At 41.2% G+C, this 27,088-nt stretch overlaps 1 protein-coding gene across 1 annotated transcript in view; it reads right to left on the bottom strand.

Annotated features, from left to right (window-relative positions):
* The window catches only part of LOC143126903 (NACHT, LRR and PYD domains-containing protein 12-like), a 72,023-nt gene extending 44,935 nt beyond the window's left edge, over positions 1-27,088 (bottom strand). The window contains exons 1-8 of the mRNA XM_076288295.1: positions 26,960-27,088; positions 25,481-25,624; positions 24,109-24,222; positions 23,829-23,942; positions 23,529-23,639; positions 18,034-18,299; positions 16,073-17,861; positions 618-788 (exon numbers count right to left, since the gene is read on the bottom strand). Coding sequence (XP_076144410.1) covers positions 618-788; positions 16,073-17,861; positions 18,034-18,299; positions 23,529-23,639; positions 23,829-23,942; positions 24,109-24,222; positions 25,481-25,623 — 2,708 coding nt within the window. The 5' untranslated portion in view covers position 25,624; positions 26,960-27,088. The remainder of the gene's footprint in view (positions 1-617; positions 789-16,072; positions 17,862-18,033; positions 18,300-23,528; positions 23,640-23,828; positions 23,943-24,108; positions 24,223-25,480; positions 25,625-26,959) is intronic.

Consider the following 27,088-nt stretch of genomic DNA (forward strand, 5'->3'; position numbering starts at 1 on the left):
ACTATATGGGTCCCAACACCCTTACACAGCTGACATCTGTTAATGTCCTGGTACGCAAAATACTGTATGCTCTTATCTAAAGCGACTTACTAATTCAGAAAATGCAGCAGTCAACATTAGAATTAAATTATCAATTTACATTTACTTTCATTTTTTGTCTTCACCAATACAGTGCAGTCATTGGAAACCTGATAAAGATTTTAGACTCAAGTTTGAGAATTAAAAATCCCTGTAGGAACTAACTTTTCCGCCTGGCTGCTTAGATTACGCCTGGAATATTCCGTCAAGGATATGGGTGTGGCAATGTTCTCTTCTTTGTCTGGGAACATTGGAAATGTGCCCATCACAAACGACCACTGCCCAAGTCTGATTTATTCATCTGGCCTATTTAAGGGCTCAGAGTTACACTTTCTTGTTTCTATGTAAAAAAAAATGCTGATAATTATTGATAATCATCAGGACATTTTTCTGATTATCAATGCAGGAAAAAGGCATAGATCCCGAGCCTGTAAAACACTGATGCTGTTATTTTCTGGTTGCAGTTTGTGTCTGTTAACTGTCTGTAAAAACCTTAACCATGTAACAGAGAATCCCAAATGGTTTACAATATTACTGACCTCAGCGTTTCCAGTTTGCAGTTTGGACTTTGAAGAGCAGAGGGCAGTTTCTCTCCTGATTTTTGCAGGTCATTCTGACTCAGATCCAGCTCTCTTAAGGGGGAGTTTGCAGACTGGAGAGCTGAGGCCACAATCTCATAAGACGTCTCTGTTAGATCGCAGCCAGCAAGTCTGCCAGACGGACAAGAGAGGATAAAGCACTATAATATTGTGTCTCAATGCTCTTAAAGCATTATGAAGTGTGTGTTTACATTACACTGAACTAGTGTAAAACAGCTGGACATGCTGGTCTAGCTCTTACCACCACCCTTTTCCCATTCCCTCTTCTCCCTCCCTTGACTTTACTTGAGCTTCTATTCTATATCGTATTACTGTACTTAGTAGTTCTAGTAGTACTTAGTAGTACTATTACTGCACTTAACAATACCCTAGTGGCACTGTCCCTTTGTTCCTATTGTAATTGAACCGTAACTTTTTTGTGTCATTATTATACCTTGAATGTGTTGTAAGTCACTTTGGATAAAGGTGACAAAAAACGACTAAATGTAATTGTAAAAAAAGGCACTGAATGGGAGCTTTATTTGGTGTGTTGATTTGCATTGATATCTGCACTCTTAATGTTATGCATTTCTCTGGTTGAATGTTAATAAAGTAGCAAACAATGTGAAACTCTTTGTAGCAAACAATGTGGAAGACTCTTCTCAAAAACACTCACTGTTTTTAAACACTAACTGGTTTAAACATGTGAATGTAAACAAAGCTTTAATTCTTTCTTTTTCAGTTTGGACCATTAGACTTATAGGGCTCTATTGTACACCCAGCATAAAGCACAATGCAAGGCTTGATTGGATCTTACACCCAATAAAGTGATTAATTTAAAAATAAAAAATCTTATTTTTATTTATTACACTTTCTAACTTGAGAAGAGACCAGTTTTAAATGGGAAAATTACAGGAAATCTTAGTCACTTTTAAGCGTGATGCTAGCAGGCAAGATGCTAATGGTCTAATCTGATTCAATGATCTATGCTAGGCTGGAGCTAAAAGTAGTATCGCCAGATACTGCCTGGATGAACTGGAGAAAGGTAAAAATCAATTGTGTAACTCAAGGGGAGGTGGAAAATGAGTAATTCCTCAAATGGTAGATATCTCTTTAGGTTGTATTTTTCCTCATTTTGATAATTACAGTGGGCATCGCTTTCAAATGACCATTTTATTCGCGCATTACGAGGCGTGAAGCTTTAGTACCACTTTCAGCCACTGTGCGTCGATCTGCCTGCCGCCCCTACTGATAAAGCAGGAGACTTGCCGAGAGTAATCCCAGCCTACGAATTCAATAACAAAATAAATCATGCATAATTAAACATTACCTCGATTTAGGCTACTTGGGTATGTCTTAAGGCTTGACTACACGGTGGTAACGAAAATCGAAATCGAAATTTGGTGTCTACATTATTGTCAGTGTTGGGGGTAACGCAGCTACGCAAATCAAAACAGTGGTGTGATAATTGAGCCAGTAGAGAAATAATTGTTCAGAATTACTCTGTAGCCTTGGCTAGGCTTCTGCAGAAAACAATGTTGTTGCCGATTTAATACTATCTGGCGAGGTTTTTAACAGGCTACGCAATTGAGGCTTAGACAACTATGACCCACGTTTTGGTTTCGTAAATTAATTTGCCCTACTTCTTGACTGCAATGTAGTCAATTGACTGCTTGACGTCATTTTTATTTTTCTGTACAATAAACAAATACATCTGCTTTATGCCGCAGAATTACATTCATATTTGGCTGACTTCTGCAGACGCGCAAAAAAACACTGCCAGGCATATTTTCGTTTGCCGTAACCCGAGCGACCCTGTCAATTTAGAACCGACCCAAATATTTTTTTTTTCCCCTTTTAGTCCGACCGACTTGCCAGTTGTAAACTTGCGTTAAGACCGACCGATTTTTTTTTACTCTAAACAACCAATACAAATAAAATACTATTTATTTTAGTAGGCCTAAGTATTGTAAATATAAATTGCCTACATACAAACGTAGGCTCTCTTATAGACCGAGGCGGAACGGCGGGACAAGTGTCTCGCCAAATTTACTACCAAGCCCCCTAGACATTTTGCCGAGTTTTTTCGTTCCGGCACCAGTGTGAATGGGTCAAGGCGGAAAGTAGAATCTGGGCGGGCATTTCGATGCTATGTCCAGCCCACCACAGGAGATTGCAAATCAATCTGATCAAAAGCAGCAATAGCAGAGACACTACATTATGTCAATCTATAAATTCACAAAGTCTCCAGTCATTCAATGCCTGCTAGAGTTGACTGTAGCTTGGAATGCAATCAGTTGCCATAATAGGCTATCATAAAATCCAGCGAAAAAACAAAGCATGAACTCATGAGCGTCTGTCTGCCCTGTATGTATATCCTCTGATTGTAATGCTTACAGATATCTAGGCGCTATTTGTAACATTTGTTTTGTATTTGGCCTGTTATAAAATCATGTAGACCTATTGAACAATTTAAACACATTAGGAACCGCAAAGTTGGAAACATGCATAAAGACATTGCTGCAAATTTAAAAGTACTCTACTATTACTCTGGAATGGCTAACTGTACAGGGGCATGCTTTACACCTTTGTGTTCGGTAAGGTCTGCTGTTTATTCTGATATATGGGTTGTCATGTGTTGAGGTAAAGTTTGCATAGAGATTGTTAAAACAATAAAGTATGGCTCTCCGTTTGGGACATTGAAAACTTATATTTTTAATAGACTACCGTCGGAGATGCTGACTTGCAAAGGCCTCGGGATAACATGTTATCTCCACTATCATCAGTCAATGCCTCCTTGATCAAAGTGGGGAATGAAAGAAAAAGTTTGAGAACCACTGGCTTAGCAAGTTACCTGCAGTCCAGAACACACAGAATATTGCAACAGAAAGTTGGCTTTATAATCAACTACTATTTGTTCCAACAGCATTCAAACAAAGCCTTTATAAAAGTGAAAAAATATATATTTCATAAAAAGTAAAATAAAATACTGTTACTGTAGTAACTGTATCCCAAGCTTCAGCTCCCCATGTCTGTGACAGGCAGATGTGACCGCTAAATTCTCAGCTTGTTTATACCCCGTACTGATCGCGTAAGACCGCTAGGCCCATCACTGTGGGGTGCAGTAGCCTAGCCTACTCTCTGCGATTTAAGTCAAGCAATATAACCATACAAATGTTTCAAAATGAGTAATTTCGGCTTTGTCTGAACTGGCCATTGTAGGCTACGTAAAAAATAAACAAGTACACATAGTCCCTATATAGCCTAGTAGCCTAATGAAACATACTGGATTGATGTAGTATATTTGTAACATTATTAAATTAATCTGTTACTATGCCTGCGTTTGCAAAAGAGAACATTTTAATTTGATTCACAATAATGTTACATTTTATTTACATGTTGACAATGAGTAGCCTAGTTTTGGTTGTTGTTGGTGGCGTTATTGCATGTTAGTTATGCCTACAATGGAAAATTGCTTCCTCACGATTGGAAGCTCCTAGCCGCATAGGATTTCAAAACAGGCGAAATGCCACAAAACCGGTTTGTGAATAGGTCTGTGAGTTAGGAGTCCTCTTCACTTCTTTTAAGCTGTCACAGCTGGTGGGAAGGTGTGATTTGTTGGGGGCAGGGCCGTATTAACTGGGCACAAATGTCTGATGGGCCCCCCTGCCCCCCAGTCAACGTGAATCGGGTGGTCAGTTAATAGGCTATGCCGAAATAGTTTTCAACATTTTGAATATTAGTGTACCACCATGTACCACGCCACACTGGCAGGGGAGGGGTAGTAGCTACAATTTATCAATCTAGTCTTCTTACATCTCCCAAGCTTACACACAAGTTTAAATCTTTTGAAGTTCTAGTCCTACATTTTCTACCCCCAGATTGGAAAAATAATCAGCCTGTAACTGTGGTAACATTGTACAGACCCCCTGGCCCCTACACAGAATTCTTAGAAGAATTTTCTGATTTCCTTTCCACTTTAACCACCAAAACTGAAAAAATACTTATATTGGGTGATTTCAATATTCATATGGATAATGTGAATGATTGTCTCACAATTGCATTTCAATCCCTAATTGAACATGTTGGGTTCTGTCAAATTGTTAATTCACCCACACACCGAGATAACCATACTATTGATCTAGTCTTATCATACGGCATAAGCATAGAGCAGTTAACAGTTCTGCCACAACACCCGACCTTAACTGATCACCATCTAATTACTTTTACAATGACATTACAATATGCAGTACCCAATTTAGCTGAATACTACAGCCGCGGCCTATCTGAAAAAACGAATGCAGACTTTCTAGAAAAAATCTCGTCTACGTTTGCCCCCTTCCGGACCCATGTGGTATCAGAAGGCCCATTCCTTAATCCAGCCGAGGTCGACTTGTTAACTGATAATGTGATGAACTCATTACGCTCAACCCTTGATTCAGTAGCACCACTCAAAAAGAGAATGAGAAAACAAGTAAGGCGTGCTCCATGGTATACCATACAGACAAAAACACTCAAACAAACAGCGCGTAAACTTGAACAAAAATGGCGTACCACTAAATTGGAAGTTTTTCGCCAAGCATGGAAAGATAGCCTTATCACCTACAAAAAAGCACTCAACGAAGCCAAGTCAACTTACTACTCCTCGCTGATCGAAGAAAACAAAAACAATACAAAATTTCTCTTTGCCACAATCTCCCGCCTGACGAAGAGCCACACTGAAGTAACCGAATCTATTCCTATTTGCCTAAACAGTAATGACTTCATGAACTTTTTCAATGACAAAATTGAAACAATTAGAGATAAGATTAATATCCAGTCAGTCTCACCAAATATTCATACTCCATTGCTGAACGGTAGCGAAAACATAATTGAATCACAGATGAGACGAACAACGTTGAATTCATTTACACCTATTGACATATTAGACCTCACTTCCACAATCTCTTCATCAAAATCTACAACTAGTCTACTAGATCCTATTCCTACTCATCTTCTGAAGACTGCTCTTCCTTTCTTGGATAATGCTTTGCTCCAGATTATAAACAACTCACTGCTATCAGGCCATGTACCACAGTCGTTTAAGTTATCTGTCATTAAGCCATCCCTCAAAAAGCCTACCCTTGACCCTGACAACCTGGCCAACTATAGGCCTATATCTAATCTCCCTTTCTTGTCAAAAATACTAGAAAAAATACTGTCGAAACAAATTGGTACCTTCTTGCATATGAATAAAATCCAAGAATTATATCAGTCTGGTTTCAGAGCTCACCACAGTACTGAATCAGCCTTAGTTAAAGTTTTTAATGACCTCCTCATCGCTGCCGATAATGGACATATATCAATATTGGTCCTCCTGGACCTCAGTGCTGCCTTTGACACCATAGACCACAACATACTACTCCACAGGCTTGAACATTCGATAGGCATTAAAGACTCAGCACTCGCTTGGTTTAGATCATACCTTTCCAACCGCAGACAATTTGTACAGGTTCACAATGAACCATCTACCCAGACTATGGTAAAATATGGGGTGCCTCAAGGCTCAGTACTAGGGCCCCTGTTATTTTCTCTCTATATGCTTCCTCTAGGCTCAGAAATTAGGAAACATGGCATTAAATTTCATTCTTATGCAGACGATACACAACTATACCTTTCCATAAAACCTGATGAATTGACTCCGTTAGCCAAACTTGACACATGTATACGAGACATAAAGACATGGATGACAAACAATTTCCTGCTTCTGAACTCCGATAAAACAGAAGTCATGGTTTTAGGTCCTAAAAAGATGAGGGATATCCTATCCTCATCACAGGCTACATTTACTGATCTCCGACTATCCTCATCCACATGTGTTAAAAATCTAGGAGTTACAATTGACCAAGACCTATCACTAAGTAATCACATAAAACAGATTACCAAAGTTTCATTCTATCATCTAAGGAACATTTCAAAGATAAGGAAGTCTTTATCCCTACCAGACGCTGAGAAATTAATCCATGCTTTTGTCACCTCAAAGATTGATTATTGCAATGCTCTATACGCTGGCTGCAATAACACCTGTCTGAAGAGCTTACAGCTTATACAAAATGCAGCTGCTCGCACACTCACTAGAACTAAAAAATATGAACATATTTCCCCTATCCTGGCATCTCTACACTGGTTGCCTGTTAGAAGTCGCATTGACTTCAAAATATTACTTCTAACATACAAAGCCATTAATGGCCAGGCACCAGAATATATTAAAGATCTCCTAGTCCCATATAACCCACCCAGACCGCTACGATCACAGAATACTGGCCTTCTTGTAATTCCAAGAATCTCAAAAACTACACTAGGAGGCAGAGCTTTCAGCTATCGCGCACCCCTCCTCTGGAATAATCTTCCTACCTCAATTCGACTAGCAGACACCCTCCCTATTTTTAAGTCTAGACTTAAAACATACCTCTTTACTGCCTCCCATAGTTAGGTATGGTGCGTGGTAATTCACCCACCTCAGGGTTTTTTGGAATGGACCACCCTGCTGAGTCCTCGTGTGACTGGCACCCCAGTCGCGCGTGCGATGGTGGTCACTGACCATACCTGCGCTGGTGTCGACTACCCCTCACCATGCCTTAGTTATGCTGCTATAGCATAGTGCTGTCATGGACTTTTCATGTGTCACGCCGTACAACCCCCCCCTCTCCTCTCCCCCCTTCTCTCTCTCAACTCTCCCTCTCTTGCCTATTCTCACCATGGTATACTGTAACAATATATAGTACTACTGATTACTTATTGACATTAACCATTTTGATTTTCAGTAATACTAACCCACTCTACATCTCTCTTTCTTCCCCCTTACTGTACCTCACTTGTGAGGTATATCATCACCAGTCATCAACCTCTCACCCATCTCACCTGAAGTCCCATCCTCGACTGCCCTATTACTGCTCCCTATCTGGACTCCCGTACAGCCTAGCGACCCACCACCAGCCTATGACAACTGTGCCCGGATTACTGGCCCGTCTCCCAACCCACCACATGCCCCTCGACAACTACCTTCCCCTAGACAATTTCAACGCGGGACTATTGAACTTTCTGTCACTAAATCAGGAATAATGAATTACCATAACGGATACGTTACGTAAACGTAACTTTCAGCTCAAGTGCTTAACACCATGTCTTATTCTCTACACCCGACTATCATATGCATTTGTCATGTATACAGACCTTACTGTCATGTACTGACCCTAGGCAGATGGGTCAGGCCCTTGAGTCGTGGATCTGCTCGAGGTTTCTTCCTATATATATCTCCAATTCTAGGGAGTTTTTCCTCGCCCCTGTTACCCATGGGCCTCTCTCTCTTGCTTTTCTTTTCTTCCTTCTTTCCTTCTTTCTCTGATTGCCTACATTCTGTAAAGCGCCATGATACATGTGTTATGTTTTGGCGCTCTATAAGCACAATAAATTGAAATTGAATAGTGTCGGGTGAATTAGGAAATGTTCTCAAAGTAGCCTTATGGCTGAAAGCTGCTTGGGATCCCCCCTGTCAAGCAATATAACCATACAAACGCGCGCACTCATTGTTTCAAAAGGAGTAAATTCGGCTTTGTCAGAACTGAGCTGTGGACGACACGGCACGGCATGCCCAATTGAAAATAAATGAACCCAACGCAACACAGACCCCGCTTCTATCGCGTCAGTCACTGACATGAACGAAACACAGAACCCGCTTCTCTCACGGCAGTCACTGACAGTAGCCTAGAATAAATGCATGGGGAAAAAAACTTCCCCATGACAAAGACATCGTAAAACACTGAAAGTTAATATTTTGTCACTATAACATACATCTGTCCTTTGTCAAATGTGTTATGTTCCAAGTAGCCTATAGTGCGTAATTCTGCTTCATAAAGTTGAACAAATACATTTGCTTATTTCACAGAAAAATATAAATAGCCAGTTAGGGGCTACAGCGCAGAGTTGGTAAATTATGGTAGGCCAACTTGGAGTGAACATACAAACAGGGGAAATTCTTTCTCTAGTAGCTGAGTAGCCTCAGGTGCGCACATAGACATAAGGCCGAACATGCAAGCGCCAATGAATCATGCTCTCACGACAATCACGCCGTTAAACTTAAATAGGTTAACATCACACTAGGGCTGAACGATTTATTGCATTTGCGATAATATCGCGATATGATGAAACACGATTTTCAAACCGCAAAGGCTGCGATTTTGAATATGTGACGTCACCAAAACGCATTTATACTTGCGCTTGCTGACGCGGCAATGACTCTTCTCACCGACCACTGAAGAAGCAAAAAACGTAAACAAGAGGACCAGCTAACAGTGTCAAGAAAGGTCTGATCAGTAGAGCTACTTTGGTTAAAAATAAACCTCTTAAAGCGATGGTTCGGAGTAATTTCACCCTAGGGTCCTTTGCACCATGACCCCGAGCCAAACACCCTCCCAGAACCTTTTTTCCCTTGGTCGAACCCTGGTCGAGTAGCGCTATCAAAAACTAATGACGTTCTGCAGTCGTGATGGAACCAACTTTTATCTCGTAAATTAAAAAATCGCAATTAGATTTTTTTCCAAAATCGTTCACCCCTACATCACACTAAGTTCGCCTTCAAGCAAGGAAAACGATGATTTGAAGACATTTGTTTCGTTGGAAGGGCAAGGGGTAGCAACAGGGCAACACAGAGACAGGCCCGATGGCAGGGCTGTTATGAGAGTATTAAAATATGGGATATTCTACGGGAAAACATTAAAACGGCAAGAAGCGGGGGGAAGTTAAAATGAGAAACACGGAAAAAGTTGGCATGCATTGTTTCGGTCCCGTGCACAGGGATTATCTGTCATATTATTAATCACATATGATTATTTGTGAAATTGTGCAAACAGGCGCAACACATTTGAAAAGGAAGGACTGGTAGCATGCAAGCTCATAGAAAAGATTGATTTAAGAACATTATCACAGTGTGTGGCTGTGGCGCAAAGCAGTGCGGGCGGAAGACAGCGACAATTGGCAGGGGAGGGTCATGTCTTTTTTAACAATTCTGTCGGAGGGTCATTGAACAATTTCTAGCAGGCAAGGGAGGGTCATGCAACTTTTGACTGAAGCACTCAAATCCTCCGGTGGCCCCTTCAATAAATAATGAACAGTCCCTAGATTGCTGCTGGGCTATATGTCTTGGTTCATGTCTGTTAACAACTGGTCAAACGCGTAGCCTATCTCGCGGTTGCATCCATTACAAACAAACATGCAATGTGAACGTCTGAGATTGGGAAGAACACTAAATGCTCTACTGAATCAGCACAAAGTCAAACCTTTAAATGAAAAACACTCTTTAATAATCAAAAAAATAAACTGCTAATGAAGTAAACTTGTGACCATCAAAAATCGTTTATCGCCTGTAACTCCGTGATAACAGAACGTAACAGGAAGGCATTTGGCTGAGCAACGGAGGTTAATATGCTCTATATTTTGTCCAGATGTCTGCCTATCATCTTTGCACTCGGAGAAAACCAGAATGTTTAATTTGTCCTGCGTTTCTTCTACGGCTGCAAACGGGATTCACTCGCAGTTAAGCAAATATTTCTTTATTAGGGCAGGGCAGGCATATTTCTGGCTATTAAATTATTTCTAAACCAGTCTGCTAAAGTCTGTAGTGAAGTCTGTGTAGGGTTTTTAGGGCTCCATTTCTTTTTACAAGACACCCTGCTCACTTGAGCCATCTACCGGTTGTTTGGGTTGTTGCAGCTTCTCACTGGGAAAATACAAATTAAAGTCGCGTGATACCGCGTGATCCCACGCGCGGACTGCGAGTGAAGCTGGCAAAGTCGAAGCACTGCCCACTGTAAGTCATTAAGATCAATTTCCAAAAGATGATGTTTTATTCCTTTTTTTTAGTCAACTTTAGCATGTGCATGTATAGGGTATGTAAACGTATGAGCACAACTGTAAGGTGTGGTCTGGGGCATGATCCATAAATCGCTCTAAAAATCATTACACCACTGACCAAGAAAAACCTGGTCTATAGTGAAATACACATCTAAAGCACAGCTGAAGACGCACTGTCACGAGATGTAAGCAGCCCTAAGCTGCCCCAAGCAACCAGTCCCAAACAACTCCTCTGCAGGATATATATTTTATTTAGTCATTTGAACATATTGGGGTAAGTGTTGCTTTTTTCAGGCTATGTTTTAAATGGTAACCTCTTGTCAGTCAATAGTGAAAATACATAACTGTGTAGAACTGTTTTCATGAGACCACGGTGAAGTTAGTTTCACTTTGCCTATGAGTTCAAATAATGCATGTAGGCTATACTATGCTAGTCACAAACAGGTTTTAGTAAAACAAGGTTTAGTGGAATCCCTATGGTCCATAAACAGTCTCGAGTGCAAACAGATTCCTTCAAATGGACTGACTGTCAAAATACCGACACGCTGTTTGAACTTGCACTGCTTGCTGTTAAAGGGAATGACAGATGTCACCCTCATTGGTTTAAAGGATGTTACGCCCAAAACACACCCATGACTGATTAAGAAACAGAAGAACAACCCTTTTAAACAATGTGTCATTTAATTACAGTGGGTCCCAGTTAAAAATTGACACTTCATTCATGATCAAGGTGATTCACGCAGCTGGGTGAAATGTAAGTACAACTGCAGCCGCTTGGGGGCAGCATAGTCCACTGTGGCGTTCCACGGTCGAACCAGGCGGCGCATTCGACAGCAAGGGCTGTGATTGGCCGAGTTTTCAGTGCGTTTCTGTGTGTTTTTAGCAGCTCCTGCAACATGCTAGTCCACTGTAGCCTAAGCTTTGTACATAATGTTAAACATAGTTTTGGATTCAGTGGCAAGATTTCTTGATTGTACAGTGCCTGTCTCTCAGTAATGTTTTAAAATGAGAGCTTCGTCAGCTGGCAGTAGGCTACTTTGTCGGTAGTCATGAGAAGTTCGCTTGCTAACAGAACATAAATATGCTGCCCAGAAACCTTGTGAATAGTTCTGATTTTTTTTACTATACTAACGAGGTTGAAATATAGACTTTGCCTACAGCATCTCCTTAACAGTAATGTTAACAAAATGACAGCATTCATATGACAAAGGAAAATGAATTCGGTCACTCAAGACTGTGCCACAGCAACCAGTGTAGGCTACAGTCCTACCCAATAGGCCTACTCGAAGCAGATAGTGTTGTCTGAAGGTCGAGTGGGTTAATGCACGTTTCCAGAGCAGGTCTGCAACTTTCAGGCAGTCCTGAGTTCGAATCTAGGCAGGAGCAGAGCCATATATAGGCCTAGGCCTATTGTTATCATTTTTTGCAAGGTGTTGCTCCTGGCAATACTTGTTTATAAGACGTTTGGTGATTAATTGATAGCTGTTTTTGGGACACGTTAAACGTGCTTTATAATGAGCGTATACGGGAAGTAAAACGACTGTTACGCGCTGTTACAACTGTAGGCTACAATGATTGCAATACAAAAATATGCGCGTGTTAGTTTAGTAAGTTTTGTGATGTTTTGCACTTTTGCCTCATGTGTTTTCAGGTTTGAGGGCTTTTTTGGCAAGATTGACCTTGGTTAGACTCTGCATGTTATTTCTCCGTATGGAAAATAAAGTCAATTTTCGACACACGTCTGTTATTAGTTCAATAACAAGTGTTGCTTGTTAAAACATGTGACTAGTGAAACTCAAATGATTTTAGAAATATTTAGCCAAAGCCAAAAAGTGTTAGAGAGAAGGGGAGATTATTAAACTTTGACTAACGTTTCGATGTTCGTTAGTCAAAAACATCGACACATCGAAACGTTAGTCAAAGTTTAATAATGTTCTGCACCTTTTACTAAAGAATAAAGAAAATTAAGAAGACATCTGAGCTGCATCGTGTCTCTCCTTCTCTCTAAAACAGGGGTGTCAAACATACGGCCCGCGGGCCATGTACGGCACGATGATTTTGAACGGCCCGCACATCCCTCAACAAAGAGAGAAAACTTCCCTTGTGTGTGTGTGTAATGTGTATCACACCAAATTGGCTCACCATACCTTCCAAACTATGCACATTATCTCATTAGCTGCATGCCATCAGGCTATTTACAATTTTCTATTGCGTAAAGTTAGTGAACACGTTATCAAAATTAACGCGAACACATTTTGTTTGAGCAGGAGACAGAATACGCACGCAGGCACAACTAGGCTACTTGTTTTCTTTTACTCTTCTTTTACTCTACTTTTACTTTTAAAACCGGGAAATGGACAAATATTGTACACGCGTGAATTTGTTTTTGCGGGGGTGGGTGGGTGTACGTATCATAGCTCTCTCTCTCTCTCTCTCTCTCTCTCTCTCTCTCTCTCTCTCTCTCTCTCTCTCTCTCTCTCTCTCTCTCTCTCTCTCTCCTCTCCTCTCCTCTCCTCTCCTCTCCTCTCCTCTCCTCTCCTCTCCTCTCCTCTCCTCTCTCTCCTCTCTCACACACACACACACACACACAGTACCTTTCTTAGCCACAGTTCATTTTAGTGGTGATATGTGTTATGGACATTGTTTGCACATTGTTTGCACATTATTGACTGCAGTTTATTTCTCATCAATGTCAGTCCATGAATGCATATTGATCAGTTGTTAACTAATAGGCCTACTGTAGGCTTAGAAGTTGCATTTGAAAATGTGAAAAAAAACTGTTGTAGGCTTTTTGTTTTTTATTTCAGCCACACTGTTTTAAAGTGGTTAGGACCATTATTTCACACCAACTTTGAATAAGCCATACTGCAATACTGATTTCATGGTTGCACCATGCACATGTTCGCCGATTATGTGGCCCTCAGTAACCTATAAATTCAATGATGTGGCCCTCTATGAAAATGTTTGACACCTCTGCTCTAAAATATCTGTCCTGGCCTGGTTGCACCGGATTGTGGCCAAACGACAGAAGCGTGGAGAACCCTCCTTTGTCTACCAAAAAGTGTTACGTTGTGCCCCGCGCTCCCCCACTGCTTGTGAAAGAAGGGGGTGGGGGAGGGGGGCTTAACGTGAAAACGCTTAATGTCCCAAAACGACAACAAGTCATAATGGTAGGCTACAGGAAGTGGGGGGAGGGTATGGGATGACCAGAGCCGTCTTCGCTGTGCTATTCAGAAAGCATCTTCTATTGTCTTTCCAGGCGCACACAGCTCGTTCTAGCCTATCGAGTTCCTTAACAGATAGGCTCTGCTCTTGGGTTTGGCCTCACAGCGAACTCAACCCTCTTGTTGCTTGCAGTTTGTTAAATAAAGTGATGCAGATTACATTATTTATTTCTGATTAATTGCGTCTTTTGCAACATCTGCTTGTTAGGCTGGGCTACTGTCAATGTCCTGTACAGGTAAATGTTCAACAATTGCTGGTGTAGGCCTACAGGAATCAATTCTATAATCAATTAGGGACTGTTCAGGGGCTACCGAAGGAGTTTTGGGAGCGTTAGTCAAAAAGACCCTCCCTCGCCAGCAAGAAATTTTTCTATGACCCTCCAAAGTGATTGAGAAAAAACGCATGACCCTCCCCAGTCCCAACAATTTAGGCTACTGTAGGCTACTGGGTCAATTTGGGAGCTTGCATGCTACGACTCCTTCCTTGAAATGCCTTGAAAAGGCTGTCGTTTGCACAATTTCACAAATAATCACAGGCACCGAAACAAACCTGTCAACTTTTCCCGGGTTTATCGCGTATTTCAACTTTTTCCTCGCTGTCTTAGGAGGAGCTGCAGGGCCGTCGCAAGGGGGTGCAAGGCCCTGTGCAAACTTGACAGAAGCATGAATTTACGTGCATGAAATCATGCGATAGCTACACATAGCCAAGGCTACCGTCGGTGCATTTTAATAGTAGCCTAGTCTAATAAGCTACACCAGCTTGTCTTTAAGAGGGGAAATTGTATAGCCTATAACATTAGCTGAGTCACATATTTGGCCATATGGTGTTTATCATAGGCACGAAACCAAATAGTGTAACAAAGGCGAACACTTTAACAGGGGAAATTAATTGGGCATGAATCATTGTGCTGAACGGTATTTGTCAATGAGCAGAAACACACACGCCATTCAAACTGTTGATAAGATGTGCACTATGGAAACTGGTCTGTAGGCTAACATTGGACAAATAAATGACACTGACTCGCCATATCTTGCTTTGCCGCAAACTCAGCAATGAAATCATAGGCCAGTTTGCAGGTAGCATAACGTCTTTTTCAATTAATAGAAGGGAGAGCCCAGTCTCTCCTGTGACATTGAGGTGCGCAAATAGTTTTTAATAGCCTGTTCAACTTCGAAAAGCTTCGTTCACCCGATGCCAGTCACTGATCGCAATTTCAAATTTCGGGAAGCTTCGTTCAATCTATATATACAAATTTTATTGTTAAAATGTATTGAGTTTTTGAATTTGAATTTGAGTACAAATATGTCTTCTGAAGGCTCAAACAGAGCCCAGCCAAAAACTCCAATAAAATTTGTATCAACTTTGAGGGACAGCTATGAACATGCAGGATTATCCAGACCAAACGTGACGATTTTGCTACATACTATTCCTATTTATGTACCACCATGCAAAATTTGAGCCTCCTACATGGTTTAGTTCTTGCGCTGTGGGCTTTTTTTCAGAATTATTTGAGACCTAAGTGCGTGGGCCCTGGTTGAATTGATGTGGAATGACCCATGTCTATTGCGATACATATCGCTATCGTTTTATCGCCCAGCCCTAACGCATAGCATTAGGCCTAGTGGTACTAGTACTAGTAGGCTGGTAGTAGGCAGTGTACATATTTATCAAACCACCAGATATGGTGAAGGTGGCTTAAAACGAGGTCAGGGGGGCCTTCATGTAGAATGTTTTGGGGTTGGAAAAGTTTGAGAACTCATGTACATTACATTACATTACATTTAGCAGACACTTTAGTGTCTTACATATCTCAGCTATATTACAAGGGATCACATTGTCCCCGGAGCAACTTGGGGTTAAGTGCCTTGCTCAAGGGCACAACGGTGGAAGCCGGGAATTGAACTGACAACTTTCAGGCTACTGCACGCTAGCCCAGCTCCTTAACCACTACACTACCACCGCCCTACATGTACAAGGCTACTGTTTGATTTGAAGAGACTACAATAAATAAGTCTAAAGATTATGTGTATTGTGTGACTGTTCAGTACTGTTCACATCGACATTTTACAAGCAGACATAAAAGTAACTCAAATCAACTCAACTTTCTCTAGTAACTAATTACTTTTGATAGACAGTAATTGGTAAAGTAATTAAATTACTTTTTAAAGAAGTAACTAGTTACTGTAACTAATTACTTATTTCCAGTAACTTGCCCAACACTGCTTACAGGTAACTCAGTTCTATGACAAAGGGCCAAACTTACAACAATTCAGCATCATTTGTTAATGTAGAACATAACTCACAGAGCCTTTCTGCAGCATCTCACAGCAGGAACCAGTCTCCTGCGACCTTCTGGAGAGGTTTTGTATTTGCTCAGGTCAAACTCATCCAGCACCTCATCAGACATCAGAAGCACATGAGCCAAGGCTGAGCAGTGAGCCAGTGTGAGCTGTTTCACGGCACCTTTCTCTGCATTCAGGAAAGCCTGGATTTCACCTTGAACAGAAGAGTCATGCATTTCCACCAGGCAGTGGAACAGGTTGATGCACCTCTCAGGGGAGATATTTGGTCTCTGCATCATCTTCAGGTTCTTGATTGTTTTCTTCACACTCTCAGGGCTGCTGTGTGTGTGTGTCAGGAGGCCAATCAAAAGTCTCTGATTTGACACCAGAGAAATGCCATGAAGAAAGCGAACGAACAAATCAAGGTGTCCATTCTTGCTTTCTAAAGCTTTGTTCACTGCATTCTTCAGCAGCTTATCAAGAGGCACATCTAGCAAAGACTTGAACTTTCTGCTAACAAATGGTTTCAGGACCTCCATGTTTTTACTCAAGAAGGAGGCAAACAAATGAAGTGCAGCAAGAAACTCTTGGATGCTCAGATGGACGAAGCAGTAGACCTTCTTGTGATGAAACACACATTCCTCCCTGAAGATTTCAGTGCACACACCAGAGTAGACTGAAGCTTCACTGACATCAATGCCACACTCTCTCAGGTCTTCCTCATAGAACATGAGATTGCCATTCTCCAGATGCTTGAAAGCCAGCTCTGCCAGTTTCAATATGACACCCTTGTGTGACTCCAGGAGCCTCTGTCTATCTGTCACACTTTCCTCTTGATACTTCTGGTTCTTCCTGGTGGTCTGGATGAGCAGGAAGTGTATGAACATTTCAGTCAGTGTTTTGGGGGCATCCTGTTCCAGTATCTGCTGAAGGACAGTGGCTGAGATCCAACAGAAGACTGGCATGTGGCACATGATATGGAGACTCCTGGATTCCTTAATGTGTGAGATGATTCTGTTGGCTTCATTCTGGTCACTGATCCTCTTCCTGAAGTACTCTTCCTTCTGCGGGTCATTGAACCCTCGTACTTCTGTCACCTGACTGATGTACTGAGAAGGGACTTGACTGGTTGCTGCCGGTCGGGAGGTTATCCAGATGAGAGCAGATGGAAGCAGAGTTCCCTGAACGAGGCTTGTCATCAGCATATCCACTGATGATGTTTGTGTCACATCAGACAACTTTTGTTTCCCTTGGAAATTCAGTGGAAGTCGACTCTCATCTAGACCATCAAAGATGAACACAATGTGGCAGTCTTTGTATTCACCATCCTGTAGTTCTCTCAGCTCAGGGTGGAAGTCAAGCAGGAGCCTGTGAAGACTGTATTGATCATGTTTGACTAAATTCAGCTCACGGAACGGAAGCACAAACATGAAATCTACATCCTGGTTAGCTCTCTCCTCTGCCCAGTCAAGGATGAACTTCTGCACTGAGACAGTTTTTCCAATGCCAGCAATCCCCTTGGTCATCACAGTTCTGATGTGTCTCTCCTGTCCAGGTAAGGGCTTAAAAATTTCATTACAGTTGATTGCTGTGTCTTCTGTGGTTTGTGGCCTGGATGCTGACTCTACCTGCCAGACCTCATGCTCATTATTCACCCCTTCACTCTCTCCCTCTGTGATGTAGAGCTCTGTGTAGATCTTGTTCAGGAGTGTTTGATTCCCTGACCTTATGATGCCTTCACATATGCTCTCAAACCTCCTCTTCATGCTGGCTTTATGAGTCATCAGTACTCTGGTCAGGACATCGTCATCTGTTTGGCAGTACACAAACAAACAAACAAAGTCAAGAAATAAGCACTAATACTAATTGGTCAGTGTATCTAGAACACAATATGTTAGCATAACAGTACTTCTTGTAATAAATGGTCTTTTTATCCAAGCACAATCCCTGCTCTTGGACACATACGTATCTTCTAGACTCACCTGTTAGTTTGGCCCTTTTTAGTTGTACGATACATGTAGGTGAATATAACAATGGTTGTGACATGGCTGTAGGTGCGTATAACAGTGGTTGTGTTCTGGATCTCTTTCTGCACTGGGGGCAGCTGTAGTCTCCTGATGGACCAGACTGGCTCCAGTAGCTGCTGATGCACTGCCTGCAGAAACTGTGTCCACAGCTGGTGATGACTGGGTCCCTCAGTAGCTGCTCACACACTCCACACCTGGACTGATCCTGGGCCAGAATATTCCTAAATCCACAACAGGGACAGAGAAACACATCATCATCATCATCAAGCCAATAGCAGTGCCTGCGCACATACATTCTACGGATGGGCGATATTGTCTACAATAATATTGTGATTGTTTTTTTAACAATGTGCAAATTGACATTATCAATTAAATATTATTTAAATTACTTAGGGGGCAATATTGTTTGCAATATTGATATTGTCTACAATAATATTGTGATTGTTGTTTTAACAATGTGCAAATTGACATTATCAATTAAATATTATTTAAATTACTTAGGGGGCAAAACACTCAAAATCAATCATTGAAACCCCACACATCCACTAAATCAAGTGGGTTCACACTGTCACACGCACGCCTAATGTTTATTCTGTGCAGCTACTTCGTTCAAGTGGCATTGATAGATACAGTAGGTAGATGGATAGATAGATAGATAGATAGATAGATAGATAGATAGATAGATAGATAGATACTGTAGATAGATAGATAGATAGATAGATAGATACTTTATTGATCCCCAAGGGGAAATTCAAGGTCTCAGTAGCATACAGACATCACACACAAAATGCACTTACAGCAAAAAGGGTTAAACAGTCACATGTTAAACAGTCACGTTTTCCCTACACGGTACTATGTGGAGAGAAAACATTAGTATTATCTAGTTGAGTATTGTAAATAAATAACTCTTCTTATGTAACCCTTTTGTAAAGTCATATGACCACATTAAACGTAAAAAAGGATTTGTGCTGTAAAGTAGATTTAAATAATATAATGTAAATGAAAATTACAGCGAAATCTCAGTTGCTTGCTCTATTTTCAGCAGACAACATAGATCAAAGTATCAAACACTAATCATTGTGTTATTTCTTAACCAATATCTTAGAAAAAGGCTGAATAAAATGCAACTTTAATCCAACTGTAATTTTCAGTAAGTAAACTGAAAATTCTTGTAAAAATTAACAATGACACAAACACACTCACCTGTCTACTCCTACATACTAGTAAAAAGCTGAATTCTCTCAAAAATAATTTGGTGGAAATGCATGGATTCCAGTTGCTCCCAGTAGCATAACAGATTCAAAGCCAACTCTTAACATGCCTCAAATTTGACATTAGGTTTCTAACACGACTAACTTCAACGTGGTGGTGGTTATGTTGCTAATTTACGCACTTGCAGACTGCTGTTCATTTCTCCTTTGAGTTGTCTGATACATCATCTGTGTAGCCAAACATTATTATGTTTTGGTATAAACTTAGAGCCTTCCATATTTGCAAGTTGGCCTAGTCTGTCTAACTTGCCTAGCCTCAGTCTGTCTCATTTGATCTGGCACTTGCTGTTGGTCTGTCACGTCACTTGGGACCAATGACAGGTTCGCTCGCGTGACGCATGCAACAGCACCTAAGCAGATTTTCTAAAATCGTAAAGTTAACTCCTTAATATCTATGATCTATATCTATCAAAGTCAAGTCAAGGCTTTAATACATGTTGACCAAGCAAGTCTCAAGTCCTAAAAAATGTGACTCGAGTCAAGTCATGTGACTCGAGTCCCCCATGTCTGCTTAGCAGCCATTTGTAATGCTTCAGTGTTTCATGATAGTCTTGTTGAATACATGCATGCTCGGGTTGGTGGTGTTTAAGGTTTGAAAGACAGTTTTTTCCTGAGTTGTTTACATTCATCATCAAACCATTTTTCTTCTCTTTTGTTATTTGTTTTTCTTTTGTGAGATGTTTTGGGGGGGGGGGCTTTTTATGCCTTTAATTTGATAGGACAGTGGAGAATGACAGGAAGTGAGTGGGAGAGAGAGTCGGGGTGGGATCCGAAAAAGGACCAGGTGCAGGTGCCCCAGCCAGTTGCGCCACAGCTGGGGCCTATCTTGTGGTTTAAAGAGTTAATAAAATGTCCTGGGCTGTCATGAGTCCATCTCTACCTTTGTTTAGTTTGAATCAGAGGAGGCTCCTTCATTGAGGAAAGGGAGGAACATCCTCCCTAACATTTCAGAGAAAAATAAAAAAATATATAAATTGAATTACTAATCTGATAAATTACTGTTAATATTACTATTTTTAGCACTTTGAATGAACAAAATCGTTCCCCTAGGTCAAAATGCCAACAGCACCCCCTATCGCAATTGAAAATTACTGTATGGAGGAGCTTCCTCCTCAAGCCCCTCATTGAAGTCCATTATAAACGCCTCGGACCCTAGCGGCTCGTGAATCACGTCGTTTCCAATGGCCAAGGGAGGAAGCTCCTCCGTACAGTAATTTTCAAGGGAGTTTTTCCTTACCCCTGTTGCTCTTGGGTGCTCCTTGTTGGTGCCCCCCACCCAATCCCAATCCTCCCCCACCTTTTTGTATGCAGCCCTTGCCACTTAATCTACTAAACCCCTCTTCTACTGCACTTTTTACCCCCCCCCCCCATTAATGCACAAATAGGCTGACACCAGACATAATTTCACTGCATTTCTTACTTCCAGTAACTATATGCATGTGACAATAAACTTCCTGGTAACACTTTATTTTAATGTGTCGCTGTTACAGTGTACTTACCTAATTAGGTACAGTGGTACCAACCTGTGTAACAACATGTACTATCAGGTACTATCATTGTATTTTTGGGTACCTACATATAGTTGTTACATTGTAATACTGAGTGCTTTTACAAAACATTGCCAATTTGCCTAAATCTTCATCAGAGGCAAAGAGCTGACCTGAGACCTGCTGGATGGGGTAAATCGGGTCATGATAGATTTGATATACAAAGCATTCTTAGCTCCAGTCAAGGCCTCATTGTCTTCAGTGTACATATAACAGCTGTGCTGCTACAACCTTGTTACTCTTTGATACAGTGGAATAAACTGGAACAGGTCTTGTCTTGGAACAGGTCTACTAATTCACATGTACTGTGTGGTGTAACAGCAGACACGTTTCAACACATCAATTACAGGATGCATAACATCATTGACAGGATGTATATATGTACATGTAAGTACTTAACTGGTACACTTTATTTTAATGGATTTATTCCACTGTATCAAAAGAGTAATAAATGTGTACCAACACAGTTGATACATGTACTACAGTATGTAGGGTAATGGCAGACATGTTCCAAGACACCAATGACACAACATACATGTAATGTGTAATTGTAAGTACTTAACTGGTACACTTCATTTTAATGGGTTTATGCCACTGTATCAAAGAGCAATAAGTGTGTACCAACACAGTTGATATATGTACTATGTAGTGAATTTGTAGACCTGTTCCAAGACATCGAAGACATAACATACATGTCATATGTACAGTACATGTAAGCAATTAACTGGCACACTTAATAGGTTTATTCCACTGTATCAAAGAGTAACAAGGTTGTAGCAGCACAGCTGTTACATGTACCCCGAAGACAATGAGGCCTTGACTGGAGCTAAGAATGCTTTGTATATCAAATCTATCATGACCAGATTTACCCCATCCAGCAGGTCTCAGGTCAGCTCTTTGCCTCTGATGAAAATTTAGGCAAATTGGCAAAGTTTTGTAAAAGCACTCAGTATTACAATGTAACAACTATATGTAGGTACTCACAAATACATAATGCAAGTACAATGATAGTACCTGATAGTACATGTTGTTACACAGGTTGTACCACTGTACCTAATTAGGTAGGTACACTGTAACAGCGACACATTAAAATAAAGTGTTACCAAACTTCCTTGTATCCTTGTATCATTGTATCCTTGTATCCTTGCAGGCCAGGGTAATTTAATATTACTGCATTAACATCAACTCGCATGGAATTATGGGAACACTCAATGCGCCTCTTCAACCCTCTGCTGAAACTGAAAGCGTAGATTGCTTGTTTATAAACTCGCACTGCGCAGAAACAAAACTTAATGTAGCCTAACTTATTTAACCGTCCAGAAACCAAATAAAATCATTCATATGCATACAATCCCCAATATGCGTGAATTAGGCCATTAGAAGAAGGCCATCTTACGAGCCTTTCGTTGTGCAAAATCGTCGACGATGTTCCCAATATTTAATGCTCTGGCTCTCGTATTTTCAATGGACAGGATAGCTAACCCACGGAGCCTCTCCTGCCCCATGCTGCTCCTTAGGTATAGGTCTTAATAAGTTTGAGTTTGGAAAAAGATCGCTTAGCTGTTGCCACAGTCACAGGCAATGTCAGAAACAACATGAGTACACACTTCCCCGAATGTGGATGTTACACTGTCATAATCTACCACCAGCATTTTGGCAAGTTGAAAAATAGATGACTTCTGTGAAATCTCTGCTTTAAAGCAAGACCTAAATTAGAGGAGTTGTGTTGGGAATGTCGGTGCGATGTCCGTGGAATTGCCCTGGACTCAATTGTTGGCTGCTTTATGATTTTAAGGAAGATGTTATGGTCTGATAGTGGAGTTTGCTGCCTGACAGTGAATGCTTTTAAGGAGGTGGGGTCCATGTCAGTGATTGCATAGTCAACTACACTAGCTCCAAGAGCTGAACAATATGTGAACCTCCCTAAAGAGTCCCTTCTGATCCTGCCATTAAGAATGTACAGACCTGAGGCTCGACAGAGGTGCACTAGCTCTTTTCCATTTTTGTTGACAGTATAGTCAAAGCTGTGTCTCATGGGTAAATTTGGTGTGAAGTACAATTGGCTTTGATCAAACACATGGTTGTTACCTTGTGGGTCTACATAGTCTATTTCAGACCCGGTCCTGTAACAAAAGGTTGCAATTTTTAACGGCTCTGCTGACTGCTGCAGCAGAGAAATGTCTGTTGCTAGTTAGCTAGCTAGCTACAGTTATCTGGCTGAAGTTAGTAGCCGCCTAAGTCTTTTTAAGATTATTTTGCTATTTTCTTTTCTGCCGTGCAGATGGCCGTCGAGCAGAGTTGTCAAGGCCTACCTTGCTGCTCTCTTTCTCTCTCTCTCGCTCTCTCACACAGAGCTGTAAAAACGAATACAAAAACTGAAAGCTGAAATGTCCCTTTGGATCAGACTGTGGTCTGACACACACACACACACACACTGGGGTCTGGATACACAAGGATACAAAATACATTATAGATTAAGCCAACACATCTTCACAACACTAACGAAGGCTAGCATGTGTATATACACCATCTGCTTCAAACAAATACACACAAACTCAATGACACACACACAAACACACACCTATACACTCGACTACTGTTGTAAAAATGGATACAAAAACTGAAATCTCACTTTGGATCAGACTGTGGTCCACTGCTGAAATGTATAGGGCGTCCCATGGACCGGTCACTCTTCATGGACACACAGCTGGGCACTGGAGACACTGGTCTGTGTGTCTGTGGTCTGGATACACAAGGATACAAAATACATCATAGATTAAGCCAACACGTTTTCATAATACTAACCAAGGTTAACATGTCTACATACCCTCTGCTTCAAACAAATACACACAAACTCAATGACACACACACAAACACACACCTATACACTCGACTACTGTTGTAAAAATGGATACAAAAACTGAAATCTCACTTTGGATCAGACTGTGGTGGTCCACTGCTGAAATGAACAGGGCGTCCCATGGAATGGTCACTCTTAATGGACACACAGCTGGGCACTGGAGACACTGGTCTGTGTGTCTGTGGTCTGGATACACAAGGATACAAAATACATCATAGATTAAGCCAACACATCTTCACAATACTAACGAAGGCTAGCATGTGTATATACACCACCTAGCAAGCTATCTCTCTCACACACACACAAACACGTCTATTGTAGTGAAAATGGATACAAAAAACTGAAATCTCACTTTGGATCAGACTGTGGTGGTCCACTGCTGAAATGAACAGGGCGTCCCATGGAATGGTCACTCTTCATGGACACACAGCTGGGCACTGGAGACACTGGTCTGTGTGTCTGTGGTCTGGTTACATAAGGAGACAAAATACAAAGCTTCATAATAGTCAGTAAGGTTAGCATGTCTGTAAACTCTCTCTCTCTCTCTCTCTCTCTCTCTCTCTCTCTCTATCTCTCTCTCTCTCTCTTCATTAAGGGCGAGAGAGTGTGCACACCTGGCGGGATGATAACTGTGTTGGCACCAGGGGTGTAGTGGGCGTTGGACGCGGGGGAACACCGTCCCCCCACTTCTTAAAGCATTGTTTTGAGCATTTTAATATGCATTTATTAATATAACAAGTGTTGTTATCAGTAATAAGAACGCATCACGCAAACGTCTCCAATTAGGCCTCTTTGTCATAAAATTCGTTACAAGAATGACCGTCATGCTGTAGCACTCCGCAATGCGTAAAGACATTTAAAACTATGCAGCTCGTCGTTATGCGTTACCCGAAAGTAGCTAGAAAGTGGCTAGAAAATCATAGATTATACAACTGCCTGTATCCGAATCTAGCAAGCATCTTCATGGCCCACTGTTACAATTCCTTTGTTTCTGTTTTGCAGAAAGCAGGTAGGCTAATCCAGTGGTCAAAATGACACAATAAGCATGTGTGAGTATTACGAGTGATTTTTATCGAGGGAACTCCAAATAAGTGATGGGCTATTTAACCATAAGTAATGACCCAATGGTGAACCTAAACAACTTTAGGAAAAACTTACGATTGTTGCAGCTACTTTCATCCAAACAAAAACTTTTCCAATGACTGGCACTTGCCTGCCAATGTTCTTTCTGTTATTTTTTTTGTTTTGTTTTACTGACTGTGCACCTCTGCATTTTAATCATTCGCAATGACATGGTTGCCATGGTTTACGTGTGGTAATGAATGAAGCCATGCCGCGCATGTTATGCGTCAAGGAGATTAGACTACGCTAGATTACATAGGCTACATTATGGTTTGTCTGTTTATTGTATGATGCAACAAAATGAAAAGCTACAGACCATATTCATAGACTTTGGTGGAAAGGTGTAGTTTGGGTGAAGACATTAGGCTACATTTTGAAGCTAATCCATGTTATTTAACTGTTTTTTTTTATTCGGTTTCATGTTCATGAAAGCTGGTTGGCCTTGGCTTAATGCACCGATGTATGTGGAGGTGCGAGTGTGACAGTTTTTGCAATGATGTCATTAAAATAGCGTCCCCCCACTTTAAAAATCCCCACTACACCACTGCCTGGCACCCCAATGCACCAGGGCCCTGACGTCTTGGATTCAGGAAACAACTCACCTTTGATAAGACAGCACTCTTCCTGTGCTGACCCCCTGATGCCCATCAGTGACGGGCTCCTCATTCTTCATGGACACAGCTAATACTGCTCTCCCTGTCTGATTTCCACCAACAGCATCATCACCGTCTTGAGAGAAATCCATTCTAATCAATCAATCAATAAGAAAATAAACAGAGTGAGTGAGAGAAAGACAGAGAGAGAGAGAGAGAGAAAGAAAGAAAGAGAGAGAGAGAGAGAGAGAAAAAAATCCTGGTTGCCAAGAGAGCAAAAAATATGTGGTCACGGCGTAACAGGTGAGGTTGAGACTGAGTTGCACATTCTTCTTCACTGTGAGAAATATACAACTATAGGTAAGTCATACTTTGACAGGCTTACAAGCCTAAACCCAGGGTTCAGAAATCTAGAAGAACAAGAAATAATTGCAGTCTTACTCTGACAGCAGGGACAGACAGCAAATCTTGCTACCAAATATGTCACCGAATGCCATAAGGCAAGGGACAGTGGTTAAATAATTAAATAATTATTACTTTTTTATGGCACCTATCCATATAATTACACAGACAAACACCATACATGCACGCACACACACACATAATTTGTTAATCTTGGATGCGTATCTATTTGCCATATGTATTCCAAGCATTCTCTATGTAAATGTATGTCTAAATGTTCTGCTTTGGCAATGCAAAAATATTTGTCATGCTAATAAAGCTCACTTGAATTGAATTGAATAGAATTGAGAGAGAGAGGTGAGGAAAACGTATCTGGATACAGGTTATTCATGAAGTGCATACTTTTAGCAGCTATGTGGACCAATCATATCTGTGGATCCATTTCTGCCCCAACAATAACAGACATGTTGACAGAGACCAAGGAAACCACTGACAGAGGAAGTAGCCTAGGCCTTAATGGAAATCAATATGGGGAGCCTGTTGAAATATGACTGCGGTACTACAGAGGCGAACTTTAGCCTAGGCTAGCCTACTTTTGAGCTTATGAAAAAAGAAAAGTTCATTTTTAAGATTTCTCTGATGCCCATTACGAGGTGTCGTGATGACTTATTTCAGACATAGGACAGGCCTACAGTATAAGAAGAGGCTAGGCGCGACGGCTACAGCTTTCCCCTTGGCAAGTTCGTGTCGTTGTCGTGTCTACCTGTCTAGCTGTCTAGCTTATATAGATACCTAATTTATTTGCAATAGGCTACGTTTCGGTTGATCCATTCGACACACTACTGCTACTTTAGGCTAGCCTACTAGGCTACATTTTGCCTATTTGACTGAAGGCAAAATTAGACAAATTAGGCTAAAGTCAGGGTTTGAATTGAAAGTGTTATGAAATGTAGCCTAGGCCAAGTCAACGAGAAAATCCACGACGTCTCCGACTGCTCTAAATTATCTCCAGGCCACAAAATCGACATCTATTAACGTCTATGTAATGGATCACAACCTTACATTTAATTCGCTTTATCTACTTACCTCCATAAACCGTCAGAAATGTTCTTGCCCGAACATCGGTTTCTGTTAAGATGTCTGAATCTACTTTCGATTTCACCTGTTCCGCGTTCATCACGTGCGCCTCCAGCAGCCGCCACTGGCGTAGTAGTC

Source organism: Alosa pseudoharengus, unplaced genomic scaffold (genome assembly GCF_046254945.1).
Source record: "Alosa pseudoharengus isolate Yale_2024_CS ecotype anadromous, Long Island Sound unplaced genomic scaffold, YU_APseudo_1.1 YU_APseudo_1.1_scf_1, whole genome shotgun sequence".
NCBI classification, from domain to species: Eukaryota; Metazoa; Chordata; class Actinopteri; order Clupeiformes; family Clupeidae; genus Alosa; species Alosa pseudoharengus.